The sequence below is a fragment of the Puma concolor genome, chromosome E4 (genome assembly GCF_028749965.1).
Source record: "Puma concolor isolate L17-30 chromosome E4, mPumCon1.1.hap2, whole genome shotgun sequence".
NCBI classification, from domain to species: Eukaryota; Metazoa; Chordata; class Mammalia; order Carnivora; family Felidae; genus Puma; species Puma concolor.
Window position 1 is genome coordinate 67,982,286 of NC_141683.1, and position 22,719 is coordinate 68,005,004.

Here is a 22,719-nt window from a genome sequence, read left to right on the forward strand (position 1 = left end):
GTGGGCTTCCCGTGGTGCTAACGTCGGGACGGGAAGCCTGTCCCTGCCGATCCTGGGTGGCACTCGTTCTTGCCTGTTCCCTCTGCTGGTCCCTGCGCCCCAGGCGCAGCGAGGGAGGCGCGGAGGGGCTACGCATGGTGTGCGCCCTGCTCCCTGGACCGTGGCTGTGGCTGTGAGGATGGGGGTGGCCCTGACCTCCCTGTCATCGAGCCGCTGTCCTGTGCCGTCTGGGGTCGTAACACACAAGTTCGTTGTGCAGCACACGCAGCCGTGGAGTATGTGAGAGAGGTGGGAAATCGGGGGTCAATAGTCCTCGGGACAGGGGCACCTGGGGGGCTCGGTCACTTGAGCATCTGACTTCGGCTCAGGTCACAATCTCACAGTTCATGGGTTGGAGCCCAGCGTCGGGCTCTGTGCTGACAGCTCGGAGCCTGGAGCCTGCTTCGGATTCTGTGTCTCCCTCCCTCTCTGCCCTCCCCCCTCTCGTGCTCTGCCTTTCTCTCAAAAATAAACATAAAAAAAAAAAAGTTAAAGGACAGAATATCCACCTTGAAAGCTTTCCTACTAAAAAAGTCTGGTACAGGGGCGCCTGGGTGGCTCAGTCAGTTAAGCGTCCGACTTTGGCTCAGGTCACCATCTCACAGTTCATGGGTTCGAGCTCCTCAGGTCACGATCTCCCAGTTCAGAGGTTCGAGCCCCGCGTCAGGCTGTGTGCTGACAGCTCAGAGCCTGGAGGCTGCTTCGGATTCTGTGTCTCCCTCTCTCTCTGCCCCTCCCCCGCTCACACTCTGTTTCTGTGTCTCAAAAATGAACAAAACAAAAATTAAAAAAGTTCTCAGGATAGTGCAGCTCATGGTGTGGGCAGGGATGCTAAGCTCACATTTATGCTCTATCACCACCTGGCCTCGACCGAGCCCTTGTGGTTCGTCAGGCACTGTGCTTGGGGGGGGTGAGGGGGAGGGCGGGGGGGGGTCGTGTAGCCATCAGCACAGCCCCGGGAGTGGGTGGTATCCCCTGCTTCGTGGATGACAGAAAATGCAAGGCTTTGAACTCAGGTCTGTGACAGCTGAAACTTAGCCACTGGGACTGCTCTGTTTTAGGGGGCTGATGGCGACCCCCCGTGCCTCCTTCAAGTCCGGTGACTGGTGACCAGCCACGATGGACCAGTTAGCAGTGCCGAGACCCCATTTGGGGTTTGAATGGCAGTGCAGTCCCACCTCTGAGAACAACCTGATGGCCTTAGGAGCAGCCCTAAGGCTCAGCCCCTTGGCCATCTGGCCCATCAGTCCCTGCCAGAACTTGCCAGGCTGCTTCGTTTGTGCCTAGAGATACATGGGTTTTCGACATCAGATGGGGCCTGAGCCCTGGGTCCTTTACCAGCTGTTCCCAGGCCCTGGGGTACCTGCAGCAGCAGAGGTCCCGTAAGGTGCATGAGGCCAGTTGCCAGTGCCCTCTGGGCCTCCTGCGAGCGCCCGAGGGCAGTGAGTGAGCTGTGCTGTGATCGCGGCCGGCACGTGGCGTTATAGGGACGTGGAGGTCTTGCGTCCCCCGAGTCACTGGGTTCCAGGGCTCTGATGGCTCTCTTTCGTCCCGTGTCTCTTTCAGAAAGAGGAAAGGCGACGAGGTGGATGGGATGGATGAAGTGGCCAAGAAGAAATCTAAAAAGGAAAAGGACAAAGATAGTAAGCTCGAGAAGGCCCTCAAGGTGAGCTCCGAGCCGGGCGCCCGCACTCCTCATTCTCCGTTCTCTTCCCTCGTTCCAGGGATATGTGCGTCCCGCCTCACGAGACCTCCAGGATTCCGCCACCCCTCACGGTTGTTAATAGCATGGCTTCCCCCCGGGGTCTCTTCCCTCCCCGCGCGGGACACAGCGCTGTGCGCACTGGACCCGGGGGCCGCTGGCGAACGTTGCAGGTCGAGTGCCCGGCCCGGACAAGTGGCTGGAAGAGACACTCGCTCCCCGTTTCTAGAATGAACACCTCTTGTTTACAAGAGGGGTAGAAGGCGTGCCGTGAAAGGGGCAGGAACCACCTGTTAACTCCGTAGCCGTTGGCAGATTTAGCTCTGTGTTGATTACGCGTGTGTTGAATCAGAGTAAAAATTATTGATGGGAAAATGCTGGGTGTTCGGGAAAACCAGGGAGAACTGTCAGTCCCATTGTGGGAACGTGATTTCCATGAGCTGTCCGCTCAGCTCTGCTCTGAGCGTTTTTCCGTCCTGCCGGTGCGAGAAAGATTAGAAGCAGCGTCTGATCTGGTTCCAGCCGCTTGATGAAAATCACCGGTTCGGTGCGATTGTCGATCAGTGAAACGATGTCTGTCGTGCGTGCATCCGGACGCGGTAGAGTTGGTTTTATTTTGCATTTGCCCCCAGTGGGTTTGGCGTTTTCTTGAGTGCAGTCAGAGGGAAATCCAAATGTTCCCCAGCAGCCCCAGCCTCCGCGTCCTGGGCCAAGGAGGTGATGCAGTTCCTGCTTCCTCTGATGAGGCTCATGCCCTCAGTCCGTGGCTGGAGACACCGTTCTGGTGGCGCAGGGAGGGCAGGGACGGGAAAGCTGAGAGCAGGCGCTGATGTGTGTGGGAACACTTTGTTGGTTGAATTAAAACCTTCCTCGTGGGGCGCCTGGGTGGCGCAGTCGGTTAAGCGTCCGACTTCAGCCAGGTCACGATCTCACGGTCCGTGAGTTCGAGCCCCGCGTCAGGCTCTGGGCTGATGGCTCAGAGCTTGGAGCCTGTTTCCGATTCTGTGTCTCCCTCTCTCTCTGCCCCTCCCCCGTTCATGCTCTGTCTCTCTCTGTCCCAAAAATAAATAAAAAACGTTGAAAAAAAAAAAAAAAATTTAAAACCTTCCTCGCTTGGAGGGGCTCCTGGCTGGCTCGGGAGAGCATGTGATCTCGGGGTCATGAGTTTGAGCCCCGCGTTGGATGGAGAGATTGCTTAAAATCTTAAAAGGGGGAAAAAAAAGACAGTTAAAGTTCTCACTTGGTGCAGAGAGCGTCCCCATGGGGCGGGAGGGGCCGGCATTTTCACCTCTGGTTTGCAGGGGTGCGGTCTGCGGCCAAGAGGTGAACAGTTTGCCGGTGGCCCTAGCAGGGAGGAGGCTCGCCCCGAGTGCCCTGATGTAGGGAGGCTGGTGCCATCCTGGGCAGGGTGGTAGTGAGGATAAGCGAGATGTGGAGCGTAGGCACTGCGTGAATACGGCCCCTGAGACTGAAAACTCCATTTCCGGAGCGTAGGTCTGTTCTGTGCGATCCGCTCGCCATCAAGGTGAGCAGGGGTGCTCGTCCCTACTCACCTCCGGGTGCGAGAACACCCACCCCCGTCGTCCCTGAGGCGTGAGTGTCGGGGCGGGGGGTGAGCCTGCCGCGCCCCGGCTCTTCCCCAAGGGAGTCGGTCCACGGGGGGGCTGGTTCCAGGGACGGCTCCGGGTAGAAGCGGGATTCTCGGAGCGGGGCCGGGGCACTTCCCTGTCGCTGACGCCAGCTTGGAGGCGCGGCTCTGCTGATGCGCCAGGACGCCGCCGAGACCGAGCAGGGTGGGGGCCCCCGGTTGGGTCTCTGGACGGAGCCGGTCGCTCAGCCGCCTGGCTTTCGTCCGCAGGCCCAGAACGAGCTGATCTGGAACATCAAGGATGAGCTAAAGAAAGCGTGTTCGACAAATGACTTAAAAGAGCTGCTCATCTTCAACAAGCAGCAAGTGCCCTCCGGGGAGTCGGCGGTGAGCTGCCCTCTGCTGAGTGACCTCGGGGCGGGGGGGAGGGTCCATCGTCCACATGGCCACCCTTTCCAGGGCTGCGAAGACTTTTCTATACGTCACTCCACGTCTAGGGTTTTGGGGAGACGGGAGTGGGCCGTGTGTCTGTCTGCCTTGTGCATTCACACCACACACTTTGGCCCAGGTGCCCGGGGCCTCCAGGTGTTGGGGCAGTGGAGCCACCTCGTTTCCCCTGGTTTCCCCGCTGGCTCTGGGGACGCCCTGGCCCTCCCTTTACTCCTCAGCCACCCAGGGGCGGGGGCTGCGGCGTGTCACGTGGACACAGCAGTCCGAGCTCCGCCGGGAGCGGAGGGGGGGGGGGCGAGCCCTCCTCTCTGACCCGCTTCTTGCCGGCTTCAGATCTTGGACCGAGTGGCCGACGGCATGGTGTTCGGGGCCCTCCTTCCCTGCGAGGAATGCTCGGGCCAGCTGGTCTTCAAGAGCGACGCCTACTACTGTACCGGGGACGTCACTGCCTGGACCAAGTGTATGGTCAAGACACAGACACCCAGCCGGAAGGAGTGGGTGACTCCAAAGGTAAGGGGGGTGGTTCCAGGAGCTTAGCCAGAAAAACAGCCTCACCCCCGTCTGGGCTTGTCCACACCACACGTCCCCACGACTGGAGTACAGCGTTCCCCAGGCTCCCTCACGGCGAGGTCGTCCTCGCGGTCTGAACGCAAGATGGCATTGTCAGGTCCGTGCGTTTGCAGACTCCCAAGTCTTATAACGGGAGGACAGTTCTGTCCGATTGTGTAAAACCCTCCTGCCAAGATACCTGCCGATGCGGTGCCGCCTCTGTGCTGGGCGCTGTTCTGGACACTGGGGGGGGGGGGGGGGGCAGACGGCAGATGCGTGGACGAGAGTTCCTTTTCCCGATTTTCCCGAGGCCATGTTCTTGTCTTAGTGCTGGGGGGGGGGTTGGGTCCAGAGTTCAAGTATCTCCTCTCGGTCTTGGTTGGTTGTTTGTTTTAATGGAGCTGCATATCCTCAATGCAAAAAACTCATCTGGGGCCCTCGGCTGGGACTCCCTATACCCGCAGACCCGCGCGAGCTGGCGCCCGGCCGCTGGGGCAGAGCAGTGGCGCCGCCTCTGCCGGGGACTGGGCTTCGAGCCAGTTCGTCTCATCTCGCTGCTGTGCGCACAGAGGCCCGTGGGTGGACTCCGGAACCGTCCCCCGCACCCACGGCCCCCGAGCGCCGCTCACCCCTCCCCTGCCGTGGTTACAGCCCCGCCCCACTCTGTCCTGTGTACTCGCTCTTGAGCGATTGCTCGAAATCAACTCTGACCTCATCGTTTCTTGCACCCTTAAAACCTTCCGGTGATGCCACAGGTCACGTAAAGCATTTTCCCGGTTTTTCTGAGTGTGCAAGTATTGCACACTCGCCTGTGGTATTTGTGTTCCTTTTACTGTCTTTGAAGAAACAATAAGGCCGTAAAGGCAGGAACTAGTTTGTGTTTTATATGCCAGTTGCGCGGCATTTGTGTATTTCTTTTAAGTTTATTTAATTTGGGAGAGACAGAGACCCCCTGAGTGGAGGAGGGGCAGAGAGAGAGAATCCCAGGCAGACTCCACACTGTCAGCACATAGCCGCCGCAGGACCCGAACTTGGAGCCGTGAGGTCACGACCGGAGCCGAAATCCAGTGTCTTACTCTTAACTAACGGAGCCACGGAGGCGCCCTTCTGTCTCTATTTTTGGAGGGTTAGTTTTCGAAGCCACCTGCACGTGTAAGACGTGTTTTCAGGCCGACGGTACCTGCCGCCTGTGCGGCGTCACAGAGTCCCGGAGCCGAGTGAGACCGCAGCCCGAGGGCCGCGGCCAGAGTCGAGGGCGCCTCCGTAGCTCGGCCCTCCGGGGTCGCCCAGGACCCGCCTGGCTCCGTGGGCCTTCTGCGGCCTCTCCGCCGCCCTTGTCCCCCTCGAGTACCGTGCCCCCCGCCCCCGCACGCACGCGCACTTCCACGAAGTCTTCAGCCCCCGGCAGTAGGGAACCGAGCACGCCACGTTCCCCGAGCCCCACAGCGCGCCGGCCACAAGGCTTCGCGTGCGCCCTGCGTCCTCGGCCCTGGCTGCCTGAGCGGGTCACCACCTCCGAGGAGCCCGCCCTCCCAGAGCTCCTGCGTGGGTCACGTCGGCCTCGGTGGTAGAGCTCGGCTCCTGTGTTAAAGTTCCCTTTCAGGCATCTGGCCCGGTCAAGACCAACCTTCTTGCTCGGCGGGAGAAACGGTTTTTAGAACGTCGCCGTGAGACGTGGCATGCCGGGTGCCCGGTGTGCGGGAGGCGGTCTGCCTCCTCTCTTGTCCGCAGGCGTTCACTGAACCCGGGGGTAGCAGGGACGGGCCTTGAGCGAGGGACACAGGAGCGCGGCCGCTGTGAGTCGCCCGGGATGGAGACGGACCGTGCTTGGGACAGGATCCGTGGGGACACCGTCATCGGGCTCTCTGTGGCCACGGTCCCTTCTCTTGTTGTTTTTTAGTATGTATTTTGAGAGAGTGCGTGGGGGAGGGGCACAGAGAGAGTCCCAAGCAGGCTCCGTACTGTCAGCTCGGTGCCCGACTCAGAGCTCGATACCGCGAACCGTGAGATAGATCATGACCTGAGCCAACGTCAAAAGTCCGATGCTCAACCCCCTGAGCGCCCCCTCCCCGGGTGCCCCGGCCTCGTTCCTTCCTAGGAAGGGAGGGGAATCGCCTGATTTCCTCTCGGGAAGTAATCTCTTTCCCAGTGTGGACAGTCCCCGTAGGCTTTCCGTCGGGAGAGGGGCGTGTGACCCTTGAGGGGCCACTTGAGGGTGAGGCTCCAGCAGTGGGCCCCCCCACCACATGGTCAGCTGACAGGGGAGGGGTTCGTGTTTCGTGTTTTATTTAAGGAAACCGCTTACGGCGTCCACGTGGCAGCTTTATCATCCACGTGGAAGCGCCAGAAGCCAGTGCCATATTTGCCATAACTGTGTACTTCGTGCCGGAAGCCTCACGTCTCCTAGGTCGCTCCTTGCTGCGAGAGGGAAAAAAAAAATTGCTTCGTTTAGACTAACCGAATCCCCTTTGTTCTGTCGGGTGGTTGTTTCAAGGGAGAACCGGTTTCTTAGCTGAGCCTTACGTGATTTCAGGAATTCCGAGAAATCTCTTATCTCAAAAAACTGAAGATCAAAAAACAGGACCGAATATTTCCACCCGAGACCGGAGCCCCGGTGCCGGCACCCCCACCCTCCGCGGCCTCGGCGCCCACTGGCGTGAACAGCTCCGCCCCATCAGGTACAGCCGGGGCGGCCTCGGGGAGGGTCCCCGGGTCCCCTGGGTGCTGTGCCGGCCTGCTCTCCTCTGCACAAGGGGGACGCTCGGGAGGGGCGCCCTAGGAAGGGCCGGGCCAGCACCGCCTTGCACAACCACCCCAACCCTGTCTTCTGGGGCTTCCCGTTCTGGGGTCCGTGCCGGACACCCGAAGCGTGGGAGGGTTACTTCCCTCGGTGTCGCGCGGGCAGAGCTTTGAGTGACCGTCCTTGACGGGGCTGCTTCGTCCCATGGGGTTAATGAGTGTCGTGTAAGAAGCTGCGGTTTCAGGTGTGAGGTGGGAAAAGCAGAAAAGTAGTTGGGGGCCCACGTGGTCCCACCGCCAGCCTCCTGGGCCCTTGTCCCCGCACAGCCTCGCCGGTCTGCCCCGGGGGGTGGTGGGGGGGGGGGGGGGGCAGTGTCCTGTGGCTGCCCCCCTTGCCTTGTGTTCTGTCCTCCGCTTCCCTGCCGGCCCTGGGACTCTGCCCTTGGGGGATGCTGACCAGAGGGGAGCCCGGGCTGTCCGGTCCCCCCGCCCCCCCCCCCCCCCCCCCCCCCCGGGACCTTGCCGCCTGACGACAGCATCCCTTCCAGATAAGCCGCTGTCCAACATGAAGATCTTGACTCTGGGGAAGCTGTCCCGGAACAAGGATGAGATGAAGGCCATGATCGAGAAACTCGGGGGAAAGCTGACGGGCACGGCCAGCAAGGCATCCCTGTGCATCAGCACCAAAAGTGAGTTTGATTCTGATGTGGGACGGGTGTGCACGCACCTCCTGAGGCTTTGGGAACGGTGGTGAGGTGGCGCGGGGAGCAGGGAGGAGTGAGGTGCGGGGCCGCATGGGGCACCCCGAGTTGGCTCTCTTTGCTCAGCACTGTTGTCGAGGTGCTTTGTGGAGGGAAGCCAGCGTGGTACTTGGCGAAGCTGGCGTGGGGTCGTGTGCATGTTTGCGGGCCTTCTGTCCCGGCCGTGGGCTGCCGGCTGCTCTTTGCCGGCCTGGGACCCTCCCCTGGGGGACTCTGATGGCCTCGGTGCAGCCCCGGCTGCTGTCAGCTCCTAGTAATGACCGCTCAGATAGGCTCGGATTCGAGAGCGAGGCTGGGACGGCGCTGAACGACGGGGGCTGCCCCTCGAGAGTAGGAGAGGTTCTTGTCCGTCCACCGGCTGGAAGCCTGGGGAGGTGAGGGGAAGAAACGGGGTGTTCTGAGTGAAAGAACGAGGTAAAGCCTCGGAAGTCTCGACGAAAGGGAGGTGAGCAATTCGCCTGGTCAGCGGTTCAAGATTAGGGTCTAAGGTGCTCGCTGAACTTAGAAGAGTGGGTGAAGCAGGGATAATGCTCGAAAGTACTGAACGGAAGTCACCGAACTGCAGGAGGCCGTATCTGAACAGAAAGGTAGCTCGCGGGCTCGACGTCTGAGTCCGTGAAGCAGACAGGACCGTGGAGCTCAGAGCGGCGGAAAGAAAGGAAAACCAGGAAAGATGGCGTGAGGGACGGCAGAGTGGCATCAGAGGGACTCAGTGCGCATTAGAGGCTCCCAGAAGGAGACCGAGAGAAAGGGACAAAGATCTTTTTGTGAGTAGGCTTCTTGCCCAGCGCGGAGCCCAGTGTGGGGCTTGGATTCGAGAGCTGGACGTGTAACTGGCTAATTCGCCCAGATGCCCCGAAAGAGGGGGAAATCTTTCTCGAAGGAATAACGGCTGAAAACTTCTCCGATCAGGGGAAGGAAACCGACATCCAGACCAGAGGGTCCAGAGACGAACCCAGAGAGACCCACGCCGAGACTCATTCTAGTTAACGTGGCAGAAGTTAAAGACAGGATGCTAGAAGCTTCCAGAGAGAGCATTTTGTGTGCAGGGGAGCCCCGTGGGATCCTCAGCTCCTACCCAGGGCAGTACAGACGCACGGGTTCCCTGTCAAAACCCGAGGGGTGTTTTTCACAGAAATGGAGCAGACGGTCCTAAAATTTGTGTGGAACCACCAAGGACCCCAGAGAGCCAGAACAGTCTTGAGAGAAGGACGAAACTGGAGGCATCGCGCTCCTCGCTTTCACGCTGTCCCGCGTGGTATGGAGCTGGAGGAAGCAAAACCACGCAAGGCCGGCCTGAAACCTCACAGAGGTCGGTCAGCCGAGCAGACCGGGGAGCCCAGCGGTAAACCTGGCGTAAAGGGTCGATTCACCTACAGCAGAGGAGCCGAGACGACCCAGCGGGAAAGCTGGATCCCTAGCTCGCCCCACTCACAAAAATCTCCGAGTGGATTACAGATCCGGCTTCCCTCACCTCCATCTTGTTCGACTGCCCGTCTTCTCCACTTCTCTGTTCAAGCCGGGAGAAACGGCCGAGGCGTTAGTGGGATGCAGACGGCAGTGCGTGTTTACGGTGTCGTGAGGCCCGAGGCCATAAAAGTCTTCGAAGAAAACCCAGGCGGTTAGCTCGGGTCTTGCTTGACTCGGCCTTGGCGACGGTTCTCTCCCACCTGACACCAAACGCAGAAACGAACCAGCGGGAATAGTGGAACTAAAAAGCCCCTGTGCGTACGGGAAACCGGGACGGAATACGGGGGCCCCCGCAGAACAGGGGAAGTGACCCGAGTCCCGCGTGTGGCCCGGTGCGTGGCGGTGCGCTGGGTGATGTGCTGGGGGAGGGCGGCCCGGCAGAGGCGGGCTCGGGGTTCCTCGCCCGGTTGTGGTGCTGCCGACCGCGCAGCAGGCGGCCCCGGCCACGGCCCCGAGCGCTAGGCGACGAGGACGGGGCCGCGGTGCCCGTGTCGGAGGCTCGGGCTCCGTCAACCATGGCGTCGTGCGTGTCCCCGCTGACGCCTCGGCTGTCTCTCCCCCGACTTGAACAGAGGAGGTGGAGAAGATGAGCAAGAAGATGGAGGAGGTGAGGGAAGCCGGCGTCCGCGTGGTGTCTGAGGACTTCCTCCAGGACGCGTCTGCCTCCACCAGCAGACTGCAGGATTTGCTCTCGGCCCACGTCCTGGCCCCCTGGGGGGCCGACGTGAAGGCGGAGCCCATGGAGGCCACGGCCCCCAAAGGGAAGTCGGGGGCCGCACTGCCCAAGAAGAGCAAGGGCCCCGCCAAGGAGGAAGGTGAGGCTTCCCGGACCCCTGGGTGCCCTCGCCCCCTTCCCCGCCCCCATGGCCCCCGTCTCCTTCCCGCCCCCACCCCTCGCCCCGCCCTGCCCTGCCCCTGCCACCTCCCAGGCACTTTTTATTCATGCTTGAACCTTTATGTCCCTTTCCAAGGCGTCAACAAATCTGAGAAGAGAATGAAGTTAACCCTTAAAGGTGGCGCCGCCGTCGATCCCGATTCTGGTGAGCGTGAGCGAGCGAGCGGGCCGGAGGCCGGGGGGCCAGGCTGGGCCACGTGGCGCCTGGGCCCTCCTGTCTCCTCGGGCTCCCCCGATCTTGAGGACACCTGTGTTTCATGGGGAGCCTCCTGAAGGCGGTGGGTGTGAACCCCACACCCGCAGACCCTCTTCTCCCCGCGCGCTTCAGCCCCTCGGAGAGAAAAGCAGGCGCCTCCCCTCCATGACAGGTCTGGAACATTCTGCGCACGTCCTGGAGAAAGGCGGGAAGGTGTTCAGCGCCACCCTCGGCCTGGTGGACATCGTGAAGGGAACCAACTCCTATTACAAGCTGCAGCTGTTGGAGGACGACAAGGAAAGCAGGTGTGTCTTGGGGACGGGACAGAGGCCCTGTGGGGACCGCGGAGCCAGCCTCCTCGCCGAGAGCACTGGTGTGGCTAGGCCTTCGGTGGGAGGGAAGCCACCGTCGCCCCAGACGGCCTGGCCCCCCAGCGTCCGGCCCCCGACTTCGGGGGACGAGCTGGCACTCCATCTCCCAAGACTTCTCACGGCCCCTCAAAGATTCCCGAGTCCTGATCCCTTTACATGAACTTGAAAGCTTCTTGAAGCAGGTAAAGTTGGGCAGGAACCAAATCTGCTCCTTTTTTTTTTTTTTCTTAAGGTTCATTTATTTTGAGAGAAAGAGCGGGTGCGTGCAGGGGAGGGGCAGAGAGGGACAGAGAGAGTCCCAGGCAGCGTCCTTGCCGTCCACACAGAACCTGACAAGGGGCTCGAACTCACAAACTGTGAGATCGCGACCTGAGCCAAAACCAAGGTTCGGACGTGCAACCGGCTGAGCCCCCAGGCGCGCCACCAACTTCCTTGTATCGTGTTCCTTAAAACCCCTGGTTCCTCTCGGGGGTCAGCTTCACCGTCCTTACTAGCACATGGACGCTGTTGACCCCCGGCGCTCCAGGGGGCCTGGAAGCTTTGCTGGTTGGGAGGCAGGCCCTGTGATCACAGCGACCCCGGGCCAGTTCAGCCAGGCCCTAGTGCATCTTGGCGGCGTCTGTCTGGCGGCCCGAGGGCTCGGCGTCTCCCCGTCGTTCCCGCTTTCATCAGAGCGCTCACCCACCAAGTGAATCCCAAAGTGACCCTGAGAGAGACCAGTGGGCTCTTTAGATTTTCTGAAGAAATGAGCCCCACGTCACGTGGCTTCCCACCTCCCCTGGTGGACATGTTTTTCTGGTGGCCCAGATTCACTGGGGCTCACAGTGAAGGGGCCACGTGGGCTGTTGGGTCGGGCCGGCTTTTCAGGACAGCTCAGTATAGCGCCTCCCAAGCGTTTCCAGGGAAAGAAACGGAGCAGAGGATGAATTTCTCTGCCTTTGGGCCACAGCCCAGAAAACTGCCAGGAAACCCCAAGTTTTCTTTGAATTCTTTGGTTTACTTTGAAAGCGCATACAAATCTTGTGTTTGGGGTTCTGATTACGTCTTTGTATGTCGTGATGTAAAAGTTAGGTCACGTGTTCTTTTCCCTGAGGATAGTTAAGTCCCCCAGAGGTAAGCGGCGCACCTAGGGGACCCAGTGCCGTGTACCCCGGTTGACGTGGAAACGGAGAGGGGTGGTCAGGTCTGTAGGCTCAGCCGGCTTGCCCCCGTCATCCCCACGTGCCGTCCCATCCAAGCCCAGCGGTCCCAGTATATTCGGGCGCGTCGGCAACGGTTGCATCTGTCGAGCCGCAGGACTCCCCGACAAAGCTTGTTGTGTTTCTCTGAGGAGCAAATCCGGGCGTTTTATGTAAAAGTTGGTAAAGCCCGGGGTTTGCTCCACAAGCTTGGCTGCCAGATGCAAGTGTTTAAACTTCTAATTCTCAGTTGCATAAAACGTAAAGGTGCTTTGTTGTAATAGTTCCCTTTACTTCTCCGTGTCGTTTTGCGCCCAAGCAGGACGGCAGGGAAGGGGAGACCCCTGAGTGTGAGTGGCTGACCCACAGGTCTGTCTGATCCCCCGCCCACCCCCGCCCCAGGTACTGGATATTCAGGTCCTGGGGCCGCGTGGGCACCGTGATTGGCAGCAACAAGCTGGAGCAGGTGCCGTCCAAGGACGGTGCCATTGAGCACTTTATGAAATTATATGAGGAGAAGACCGGCAACGCCTGGCAGGCCAAAACCTTCACGAAGTTTCCCAAAAAGTTCTACCCTCTGGAGATCGACTACGGCCAGGTAATTGCGGAAGGTCCGGCGCCGTCTGGTTGTAGCGAGAGGGAGGGACGCCCCGGGCGGGTGGCATCGTCACTGGGGAGTGCTGCTGGACGCTCAGAGTGAACACCGGCCCTTCCCAAACGATCAAGAGGGGGGAGCGCTCCCCAACGGAGCGACGCGGCCAGCGTCACATGGAGAGCAGAACCAGACAAAGACGTCGCCAGGAAACGCCAAAAGCCCTGCGAGCGTGACCGCAGCACGCTTACTGGCGCGGGAGGGCTTGTGCGGCACCCCGAGTGGGACCGGCCCCTGGGAATGGGAGGTCGGGGCAGCGCACGCAGATGGGCGGACCGCAGAGGGATCGGACGGGTCAGGGCATGCGGTCGCGTTAGTAGACGCAGAAGAAGCATCTGCTAAAACCCAGCAGCCCTTCACAGGTGAGATGCACACCCTCGAGGGTGAGGTGGAGCTTAGGTGAGGACGGCGTGCCGCTCGAGATTGCGGGTGTGGCTTCTGTCGCATGACCTGGCTTAGGTTCCAGGTAGAATTACAGTGACTTGGGCTCTGCTGGGTCATGGTTTGGGCCCCACGTTGTCTCCTGATGGTTTCTGTCGTGTGTTGGTAGCTCACCTGTTCCGTCACCGGAGAGTCTTCCATTATGCCTTGCTTGGTAGTTTGTGGACATCTGGACCTTCGTTCTGGCAAAATGCCTTACCCTGTTTTTTATGCAGGAATCTGTTACGCTTGATCTTTGGCCAGCATGGGGGTCTGGGGGCACAGCGCAGTCTGCCAGTGCGGTCACGAATCCACGTGAAGTTTGTGTTTATTTTGAGAGAGAGAGAGCCTGCCCTCGCACGCGGGGGAGGGGTAGAGGGGGAGACAATCCCAAGCAGGCTGCGCTCTGTCAGCGCAGAGCCCAGCATGGGGGCCGAACCCACGAACTGTGAGATCCTGACCCGAGCTGAGATCAGGCGTCAGACACTTGACCGACTTGACCACCCAGGTACCCCAAGGGTCAGCTGCACTTTTAAAGGAAAGACGTTTCTTTTCACAGAAGGAAAGATTTATGGATAAGTAGAGATTTTGATTCCCAGCCTTTGAGGCCTGAAGTGTCTCAGATGGGAGCTCTCTAGCTTAGAGAGTGCCATGAGCTCTCACCATTAAAAGTAGAATTTAGCAGAGCCTGGCAGGCTCAGTCTGTGGGGCATGTGACTCTTGATCTTGGGGTTATGAGTTGGAGCCTCACGTTGAGTGTGGAGATTACAATCAAATATCTTTATTAGAATTAAACTGGTGTGTCGCGTTGAGGTTGAGATCGCAGAGATCGTCTGACTCGGCAGTGCCCCCTACTGGTTAATTTTCCTGGTTTCAAAAATACATTTTAGAAATTTTTGAGAATGACGAAAATACAAAAAAATCACGATCGCCCAGAATTAAGTGCAGTTAAGATCACGGTGTATGTCTTCCGTGCTCCCCTCCCTCCATGGGCACTTGTCCCCACCAGAAAATTGGAGCCTTACCTTGCCAGCTGTGCTGAGACCACCTGCTCCTTCCCTGGACAGACCTGGAGCGTTTCCCCGCTGTCCAGATGCACGACCACGTCGTACCTGTCTCAGTAGCTGCATTTTGTTTGTTTCATTTAGAGAGAAAGAGAAGCTCGCATGGGGGAAGGGGGGAGGGGGGCAGGGAGAGCAAGCGGGGGAGGACAAAGAGAGAGAGGGGATCCCAAGAGAGAGAATCCCAAGCAGACTCCAGGCTGGCAGCGTAGAGCCCAGTGTGGGGCTCTATCCCACGACCTTGAGATCATGACCTGAGCAGAGATCAAGAGTCAGACGCTTAACCGACTGAGCCACCCAGGCACACTGCCCCCCCAGTAGCGACGTTTTAAAAAGCAAAAACAAACTGTAAAACTAATTTTAGTACTTTATTTTCCTTTTGTTTTGCTTCCTTTTTTCTTTTGAAACTAAAGTTCTGAAATTCGCTGCATTTTTAGCCCTTGCAGCCTGTCTCTGCTGCGACTGAGTACATTTCAGAGCCAGCAGCTACTGAACGAGGCCGCACACTGATCTAGAGCAGCATCTGTTGAGGCCGCGCAGGTGGTCAGAGGTCACGGTTCATAGGCTGCGAATCGCCTATAACTGCGCGAACGTTTACATAAACGTTTCTGTGGTTGTTCCCGTCGGTGGCGGAGGCACCGGGTTACACGGTAAATGCAGATAAATAAGGCTTCTAACGCGTGGCCGGTTTGCTTTCTGGTGAAGTTACCAATGCAGGAAGCGTGGATCTGCCGTGTGTGGACAGCAGCGGCCAGGAGCAGGAACGCGACGCGGATGGCGCGGGTTCCAGGATCCGTGTCCGGCGCCAGTTAGGCTCACTCAGATGCTAGGGACACCGTGACGGACAGGGCGCGCTCCCTGCCCTCATTCGGAAGCGACGAGCGTTCAGGCGCTCTCCGTGCAGCCTCTCCGTGCAGCGTGGTGTCGACTTAGCCCGGGTTCTCCAGGCTTTGTGCAGGAGTAAAGCTTTGTGCCCTTAGCTTCTCGGGAAGTGCGATCCCAGGGAGCGGGGGTGAGGCGGGGAGGGCGGGGGGTTCATGCAGGAGTGGGTCTGCGAGCGCGATCCTCTGGGACTGCGTGGGAGGCTGTAGGCGCTCATTCTTCAGCTGACCCTGGGGTTCGGCGGCGTAAGGGGGGGAGCACTGGTCTGGTGTCCCCTTGGCCTGTGGCGGGCCCTGGGCAGGTTCCCGGGTGGGAGGTGACGAGTTAGGAAAGGGTGAGGGCACCAGGGGGGCGCGTGTGCCTGCGGGTCAGGCTGCGCGGAGCTGGGTGCCGCCACGGTGGTCGGAGGAAGGGTCTAGAGCGGCCGCGGGGACTTGGGGGCGCATGGGGGGCATCCGGCCCCGGTGCTCCCGCTGCGGCCCTCCCCGTGCCGTGGTTTCCGCGCCCTTGGTGCTTGGATCCCCCCACCTCTGTCTGCGGCTCGGACGCCACCGCCGCCCCTCTTGGCTTGTCGCCTGGGGTCTCTCACCGGTCCTCTTCCCTCCAGGACGAAGAGGCGGTAAAGAAGCTGACGGTGGAGCCCGGCACCAAGTCCAAGCTCCCCAAGCCGGTGCGGGACCTTATTACAATGATCTTCGACGTGGAGAGCATGAAGAAGGCCATGGTGGAGTACGAGGTGACCGCCTTTCTCTGATCCGCGCTTTGCCCCTGGCGCCGGGAGCCTGACGCCGGGTCGGAGCCCGCGGGCTGCTACGCAGGGGCTGGCGCGGGGCCCCGGAGCGGTCCTCAGCCCGAGGCCGACACGGGGCCGCCGGCGCTCCTGAGAAGACGGTTGACTTGCCGTGAGGCCCGTGGTACGGAGGGAGCCGGCCCTGGGCCCCGTCCCCTCGCGCCAGGCCCCTCGATGCCGAGCGCACTTGTCCCGGAAGCCCAGGGTGCGTCTGCTTACGGCGAAAGAATCGCGCAGTACCGAGGAGGCTGGAGAACTTTCCGCGGGTGCCACGGGACGGAACTCCTCCCGTTTCCGAGAAGAGGGCAGGGGGTGGGTTTGCCGTGCTCCCGCTGCCCGGGGCAGGGCCGGGGGGCCCTGGGGGTGCGGCCGGGTGTCCCCGTTCGTTCTCCAGCCTGGCTCCGCTTTGCCCCGGGGGTGAGCGCGGATCCCCTTGTGGGACTCGGCCCAGCGGCTGTTCGAGAACGCGTCTCGTTCTCCTGGAGGTTCCTTGGCGGGTTTGCCAGCGGCTGGGCTGTGCCGTCCTGTTCCCGTAGACCCCCGAGCCGCCTTCTGTCGGGATGGGCAGCCAGCGTGGCGGCTTGGGGACAGGCTCACGGGGTCGGGGGTGCGTGAGGAGGAGCGAGGAGGCGCCCAGGGAAGAGGGTCTTGTCTCCGTGTGTTTAATGTTTTAAAAGAAGCGCCCCGTGGGTCATTTCTGGCTCCCTGTGCTCTGGTTCGTGGGATTTCTCGACTCCGGGCAGAACAGGCGTCTCCCTGGGAAAAGCCGGTTTGGGGCTGGCTTTCTCTCACACGGGAGACTCGGTTTCTCAGGAAGAGCGGGGCCCCTGGTGGGGAGAGAGCCCGTGGGGAGTGTGTGGGGGGTGGGGGGCCCGCATGGGATGGGGTCCCAGGTAGATGGGAGAACGTGGCGGCCTGGGAGCTCTGTCCCAGGGGGCCACCCGCCTTCGTGTCCCCTGTGGCTCGCTGTCCCGGCCAGGTCGGTAGGGCTGGGCCCCCGGTTTCTCTCGTCCCCACGGCCAGGGTGTAGGTTTTGAGGGGTGCAGGCCAGGAGACTGGTCTCCTCAGATGAGCACCAGGGCCCCACGGTCGGGGTGCCGCTCGCTTCAGAGAACCGGCCCCCCTCAGAGCCACTTTCCTCAGCGGCTTCCAGCCCCCGTTTCTGGTCGGACCGGAGGTGCTGCGCTCAGTCCCATGCCCTGTGCTGGCCTCGGGGTAGATCGCCCACCTTCTCCCCCAGACCCAGCTCCGGCTGCTCAACTTCCCGGAAACCGGCCCCCGCCCCCACCAGGGTGGAGGGGAGAGAAGCGTGTGCCACGGGGGGAGGCCGTTAGTGGCCGCCGTGGCCGCCGCCCCACTTGTGCCTGGCACGTCCTCGTACCGCGTTAGTCACCGCAGGGGCTCCGTTCCTGGGATGCCCGCTCGGCCCCGCTGGCACAGGTGGGCCCTGGGGACTCGCAAGGGTTCGGGAGGCGGGAGCAAGGAGCACAGGCCGAGTGTCTCACAGGGGGGCGGGTGCCCTCTGAGGAGCGTGGTCCCTCATACAGACGGGAGAGCGGGGCCGAGGGCAGGTGCGTCCCTAGATGTGGGCCCTGTGGAGCCGCGTCCCCGGTCCTCCCGCGACAGCTCAACGCCTGTGTTGGTGGTCATTCCCAAGGCGGTGAGCAGGAATGGTGTCGCTGGAAAAATGTGTGACCTTTTCGGGTAACTGGCGAAAAGGGACAGCGTTAATTCGAACATAAACGCGTATGCTCAGAAGCATGTGCTCTGGGAAAAACATTTTCCGCCGCTTTACGTTCTCCCTCAGCTGGGAGCAGCCTTAGCCGTGCAGGGGGACCTCATCCTCCCGACGGGGATTGGTGGGAGTCGCGGGGGCCGGGGGGACCTCATCCGGGCTCTGCCTGCAGCGAGTGAGATCCTTCTCGCACGCAGACCCAGGGTGCGGGCGGGGCCGCGAGCTGTAGCGCTGGGTCCCCGATCTCCCGGGAAGACGGGGCACTTGCCCACCGTCCCGTCTCCACCGCTGAGCGGCTTTCGGAGGGAAAACGCCCCCTGTGTCCTCAGATTGACCTTCAGAAGATGCCCTTGGGGAAGCTGAGCAAGAGGCAGATCCAGGCGGCCTATTCCATCCTCGGCGAGGTCCAGCAGGTAGGCAGGGCCTCCCAGGCCTCTGCACCCCGGCTAGCAACGTCCCACGCCGCGGCGCACGGGGCTTAGGTTTCTTCAGATAAGCGTCACAAGCGTCTGCTACGTGCCAGAGGTGGGTGCGAGACTGATGAGGTAGCCGTGTTTTCAGTGATGGCATACGTAAGTCTAGAAACCGGATTAGGTGTTTGGTTCTCCTGCCTCATAAAAATGACCCGATTTTGTGTGCGCTTCGGAGTCAGGCTGAAGCTGGGGGCGCCTGGCTGGCTCAGTCGTGGAGCGTGCGACTCTTGATCTCGGGGTCGTGAGTAGAAGCGCCAGGTTGGGTATAGAGATCACGAGATCACTGAAAATCCTAAAAAAAAACCGAGAAGTTGAAATTGTTTTGCGGTTGCTAGGAAACCATCAGCCAGAGAGCGAAATGTTTTCTCCATTTTGTTTGTGCTCAGTGGACATCACCCTCCTGGTCCCCAGTCCCTCCCTGTGTGCCCCGGTGGGCAGGGTGCAGGCCTAGCCTGTGAGGGAAGAGCACCGGGAAGCTAAAGTGGGACCCCGAGAGCGGAAAGTGCTGGAAAAGAGCCCTTGAACCGGAGCCCTTCAATCCAGCTAGCAGCTGCGCCTAAGCCCTGGCCCCTTTCCTTGTCGCCCGCCGGCTGGGACACGAAAGCGTTTGCTATTCCAGAACCCCCGGTGGAAAGGCTGGGATGCCCTGCCCACCCCCCACCAAGCAGAGCGAACTACAGACAGAAACGTTAGGAATCGGGGAAGCCTGTGTCCCAGTGAGAAGCACACGCGCGGCCTGGGGCCTCGTGGGGGCCACGTCGTCGCCCCTTTGCCGCCCGTGCCCCCCCCTGCCGTGTCTGCCAAGTGTCCCAGTGGTCCAGCTCCTCCGTGTCTGCATTTATTGAGCACTTTCTGCATACGGGGCTCTAGTCGTCATCGCGGCAGTAGGGGAGCTAAGCCTTTCTGCATCTGGACCTCCAGGTGTGATAGAAACGAGTCCCTGCCTTAAAGCTGAAGGTTGGCGGGTAAGGGGCTTTGCCAGAGTTCATAGCGGTGGGGTCTTTCCCCTCAACGTTTTAGTGTAAAAATCCCAGGCGTTTCAGAAAGAGGAGTGCCTCGGGGGTGCCCGTGAGGTCGTCACCTGGCCGCTCCTGTTAACGTTTCACGTGGCGGTGGGGAGTGACAGGTCCACGGGTGCACAGTTCTTCCTAGAAACGGAAATTCACGTGGGGAGGGGTCCTGTGCTCGGGGTGCAGTGGCACCAACTCTAGCTGGTCTTGGAAATTTCCGGGCCACTCCGGAGCCGGCTCAGACCTGCCGCATGTGGGGCCCTCCCAGCTGCCGCCTCAGTCCGTGTCCCCTCTGTTCCCTCCCCTGAAGGCGGTGTCCCAGGGCAGCAGCGATTCCCAGATCCTGGATCTCTCCAATCGCTTCTACACCCTGATCCCCCACGACTTTGGGATGAAGAAGCCTCCGCTCCTGAACAACGCGGACAGCGTGCAGGTAGCTTGCGGGTCCCGGCGGGGGCCCCGGGTCCGCTGGGCGCGGATGCACCTGGGTGTCACTCCCTGCCGCCGCTCCTCCGTGTCGTGACCCCTGAGGGCCGGGGGCAGTGCCGGGAGGACCTCGGGGCCCTCGCTTCAAAGTGGGATTTCTTCCCACGTCAGTGGAGACAGACCCCAGGCAAAACAGATGGGCTTTCTGACCTGGCTGTGCCACGCGGGGCTGGCGGAAGGAGCCGCGGGGCAGGACAGCCTCTCCTGACAGCATCGCTCCCCTGCTTTCCCTCCCTGCCTCAGGGAGCCGGCCCCCGGTCCCCACCTGTCCCCACCTGTTCGTGTGCAGGGATGGAAATGCATTCTCGCCGCAGGCTTGTAGCTTCCGACCGTCCCCTCCCTCGGGGAGCAAGCCGCCCCCACCCCACCCCGGCATCCCAGAGAGTCCTCGGTAGTGTTCACTGAGCGGCGGGTGGGTGACAGGCTGTCCCCCCACACACACACACACACAGCTGGAAGGTCCCCCCACCCTGGTGCCAGCCCGACGTGTGCCTTCTGTTCCTCCAGGCCAAGGTGGAGATGCTGGACAACCTGCTGGACATCGAAGTGGCCTACAGCCTGCTCAGGGGTGGCTCGGACGATAGCAGCAAGGACCCCATCGATGTCAACTACGAGAAGCTCAAGACTGACATCAAGGTAACAGCCCCCCTCTGGCGCACCTGACCGCTGTCCCCGGGGAGCGGTGGGCCCTGAAGCAGATTGCTGGTGGCCCGTATGGAACCATGGGGCAGCTCACCTGTAAACAGGCACCTTGGTGGCTGGGCAGCCTTCCAGGCCAGGACCTCTGCTATAGGATTTTGAGGGGCCTTCCAGAAAGTTCCTTCTTCCTCAGTCTAGAGAGGGTCTGTTTTGGACGTTTGCGTGGTGTGAACCCTAGAAGGTGCAGAAGGTGACGGCAGCCGTGACAAACGTACGGTGCCGGGTCCGTGCTCTGGGGCCGAGGGACTGTGCCGCAGGCCCCTCAACTTTCGGGGGGCCGGGGCTTGGGCTGAAGTCCCCCTGCCTCGGACCCGGCAGGGTTGTAAGTGTGAGCCTGGAACGGGGTGTTTACGTCCCTGAAAAGAGCGTTTGCTTCCCGCTTGGGACAAAACGCGTCTGTAGGGCCAGGTAGAATAAGGCACCAAACGCCCCTCGATGGGTCCCGGGGGCACCTTCTTGACCGTAATGCTGTGGGCCTGGTTCTTGGTGCGGGACTCGTTCTCTATTTTAATTAAGCGGAGGGAACCAGAGTTCCTAGAACACCCAGCCTTTCCCACGGCGCGTGTTTGAAGCCGTGTGTGGCGCCTCGTATGTGGCCGTTACTCCGTCGGGGGCTCTCGTTACTCCGAGGGGGTCTCCCTCGCTCTGATTCCAAGACACGATGTTCTAGGTGGTGGACAGAGACTCCGAGGAAGCGGAGACCATCAGGAAGTACGTGAAGAACACTCACGCGACCACACACAACGCCTATGACCTGGAAGTTGTTGACGTAAGAACCTCTCCCTCCCCCGCCCGCTCCCTCCAGCGTGGGCCTGGATGGGAAAGAAACGTTGACTTCGCCTCGAGTAACGGGAGGAAGCGACTCGTTTGTCGAGCAGGGACAGTAGTGGTCTCACGGTTGAGGGTGGCTTCTTACTCTTTTCCTGTTTTGTTTCTTTTTTTATTCGTTTTCCGGCCCAAAGCCAAGTTTGGGAATCGGGAAGTTGTATCAGACACGCATCGAGGGTCCGAGGGTCCGCGGTGGGCTCACGCCCCGTGCCCCACCCCACCGAACCAACTGTCCTACCGAAACGGGCCGCGACCTCTGGCGGGGGGGGGGGGGGGGGACGGACGGTGGCCGGTAGATGTGTGTTAGGCGGAGTAACAAGTGGCGTCCGTCTCCTCGGGCAGATTTTTAAGATTGAGCGTGAAGGCGAGAGCCAGCGCTATAAGCCATTCAAGCAGCTGCGGAACCGGCGGCTGCTGTGGCACGGATCCAGGACCACCAACTTCGCCGGGATCCTGTCGCAGGGGCTCCGCATCGCCCCGCCTGAAGCGCCCGTGGTACGTGCCTGGCCCGGGACGCGGGGGCGGGGCCTCGTTTAAGGGTGGGCTTGGGCTCCGCCACGGCCGACAGGTGGCCATTGCCAGACCCTGAGCCCCGCGTTTGACTCTCGGGAGGAGGTGAGAGTAACGGCCGACGTTATGAGGCGTTGACACGCGCCAGGCACTGAGCTGAGCGCGCACAGACTCGTTGGATTTTCACAAGAGCCCCGTGAGGTTCTCGCCCAGTTCAGAGGAGAGGAGAGGGGAGTCCGGAGGGATATGTAGCGGCCCCGCGTCCCTGGTGCCTGGCCCCGGTCGGCGGTGCTCCGGATGTCGGCTGGCAGGTTTCAGTGTCCCTTTTCGAACCCTCCAGACCGGCTACATGTTTGGTAAAGGGATCTACTTCGCCGACATGGTGTCCAAGAGCGCCAACTACTGCCACACGTCCCAGGGAGACCCCATAGGCCTGATTCTGCTGGGAGAAGTTGCCCTTGGAAACATGTGAGTGAGCCTGGCCTCGGGCGGGTCTCAGAACTCCCTTGGCCACCACGACGGGGGAACCGGTTCTGGCCGAGTGAACTAGGGAGGCCCAGGAGCGCCTCGCAAAACCCAGGATCGGGGATCCAGCCCGGCCTCGGGAACCGGCGGCGCCTACCTTCCTGTGCCCCAAGAAGCCGGGCTGGCTCGCGCAGACGATGGTCACCCCGTAGCGCGCACACCCCAGCGGTGTTTAGATTTTTCGTCCAAGTCCATCCCAGTTTCAAGTTCCCCGCAGAGAAAATCTGGTGGGTCCCGTGTGGGTCGGGCGTCAGCCTTGATCCTGCGGATGTCACACGGAAAGCAGGGTTCGGTGATGAGCTGGGGGCCTGGGGATCGTGGCCCGGGCAGAGAAGCCTCGAGAGCGGCCGGCCGCGGCTCTAGACAGACCCTCTCCTTCGTAGTGGCCCCGGAGCCGTGGTCGTGGACGCGGTCGACGCACGAAGAGCACACCCTCGCTTTCTGAAGCCGGGCTGGGAGGGAGCTCCGGCGGCGAGGGCGCGCTGGGTTCTCGGGGCGCTTGTCGGTTCTCCCGTGGCTTCCCGCCGGTCAGACTGTTGGGGTGGGAGCCCTCGGGCCGTGGAGGCCGCTGACACTGACCTCTCCTGAATAGGTACGAGCTGAAGCATGCCGCGCATATCAGCAAGTTACCCAAGGGCAAGCACAGTGTCAAAGGTAGGGTGGCTCAGAAACTGCCCCGGGCGCCTGGGACACCACCGGGAGGGCGCTCT

General features: G+C 61.1%; 1 protein-coding gene across 2 annotated transcripts in view; it reads left to right on the top strand.

Moving 5' to 3' along the window:
• The window catches only part of PARP1 (poly(ADP-ribose) polymerase 1), a 38,434-nt gene that overhangs the window by 14,345 nt on the left and 1,370 nt on the right, over window positions 1-22,719 (top strand). The window contains exons 5-21 of one of the 2 annotated variants that reach the window (XM_086694303.1): window positions 1,606-1,705; window positions 3,600-3,716; window positions 4,113-4,289; window positions 6,862-7,006; window positions 7,616-7,756; window positions 9,871-10,113; window positions 10,270-10,338; window positions 10,562-10,694; window positions 12,341-12,536; window positions 15,561-15,689; window positions 17,808-17,891; window positions 19,272-19,394; window positions 19,955-20,083; window positions 20,817-20,915; window positions 21,317-21,469; window positions 21,825-21,952; window positions 22,602-22,663. In XM_086694303.1, coding sequence (XP_086550429.1) covers window positions 1,606-1,705; window positions 3,600-3,716; window positions 4,113-4,289; window positions 6,862-7,006; window positions 7,616-7,756; window positions 9,871-10,113; window positions 10,270-10,338; window positions 10,562-10,694; window positions 12,341-12,536; window positions 15,561-15,689; window positions 17,808-17,891; window positions 19,272-19,394; window positions 19,955-20,083; window positions 20,817-20,915; window positions 21,317-21,469; window positions 21,825-21,952; window positions 22,602-22,663 — 2,228 coding nt within the window. The remainder of the gene's footprint in view (window positions 1-1,605; window positions 1,706-3,599; window positions 3,717-4,112; window positions 4,290-6,861; window positions 7,007-7,615; window positions 7,757-9,870; window positions 10,114-10,269; window positions 10,339-10,561; window positions 10,695-12,340; window positions 12,537-15,560; window positions 15,690-17,807; window positions 17,892-19,271; window positions 19,395-19,954; window positions 20,084-20,816; window positions 20,916-21,316; window positions 21,470-21,824; window positions 21,953-22,601; window positions 22,664-22,719) is intronic. The other variant, XM_086694304.1, reaches the window with a different exon arrangement.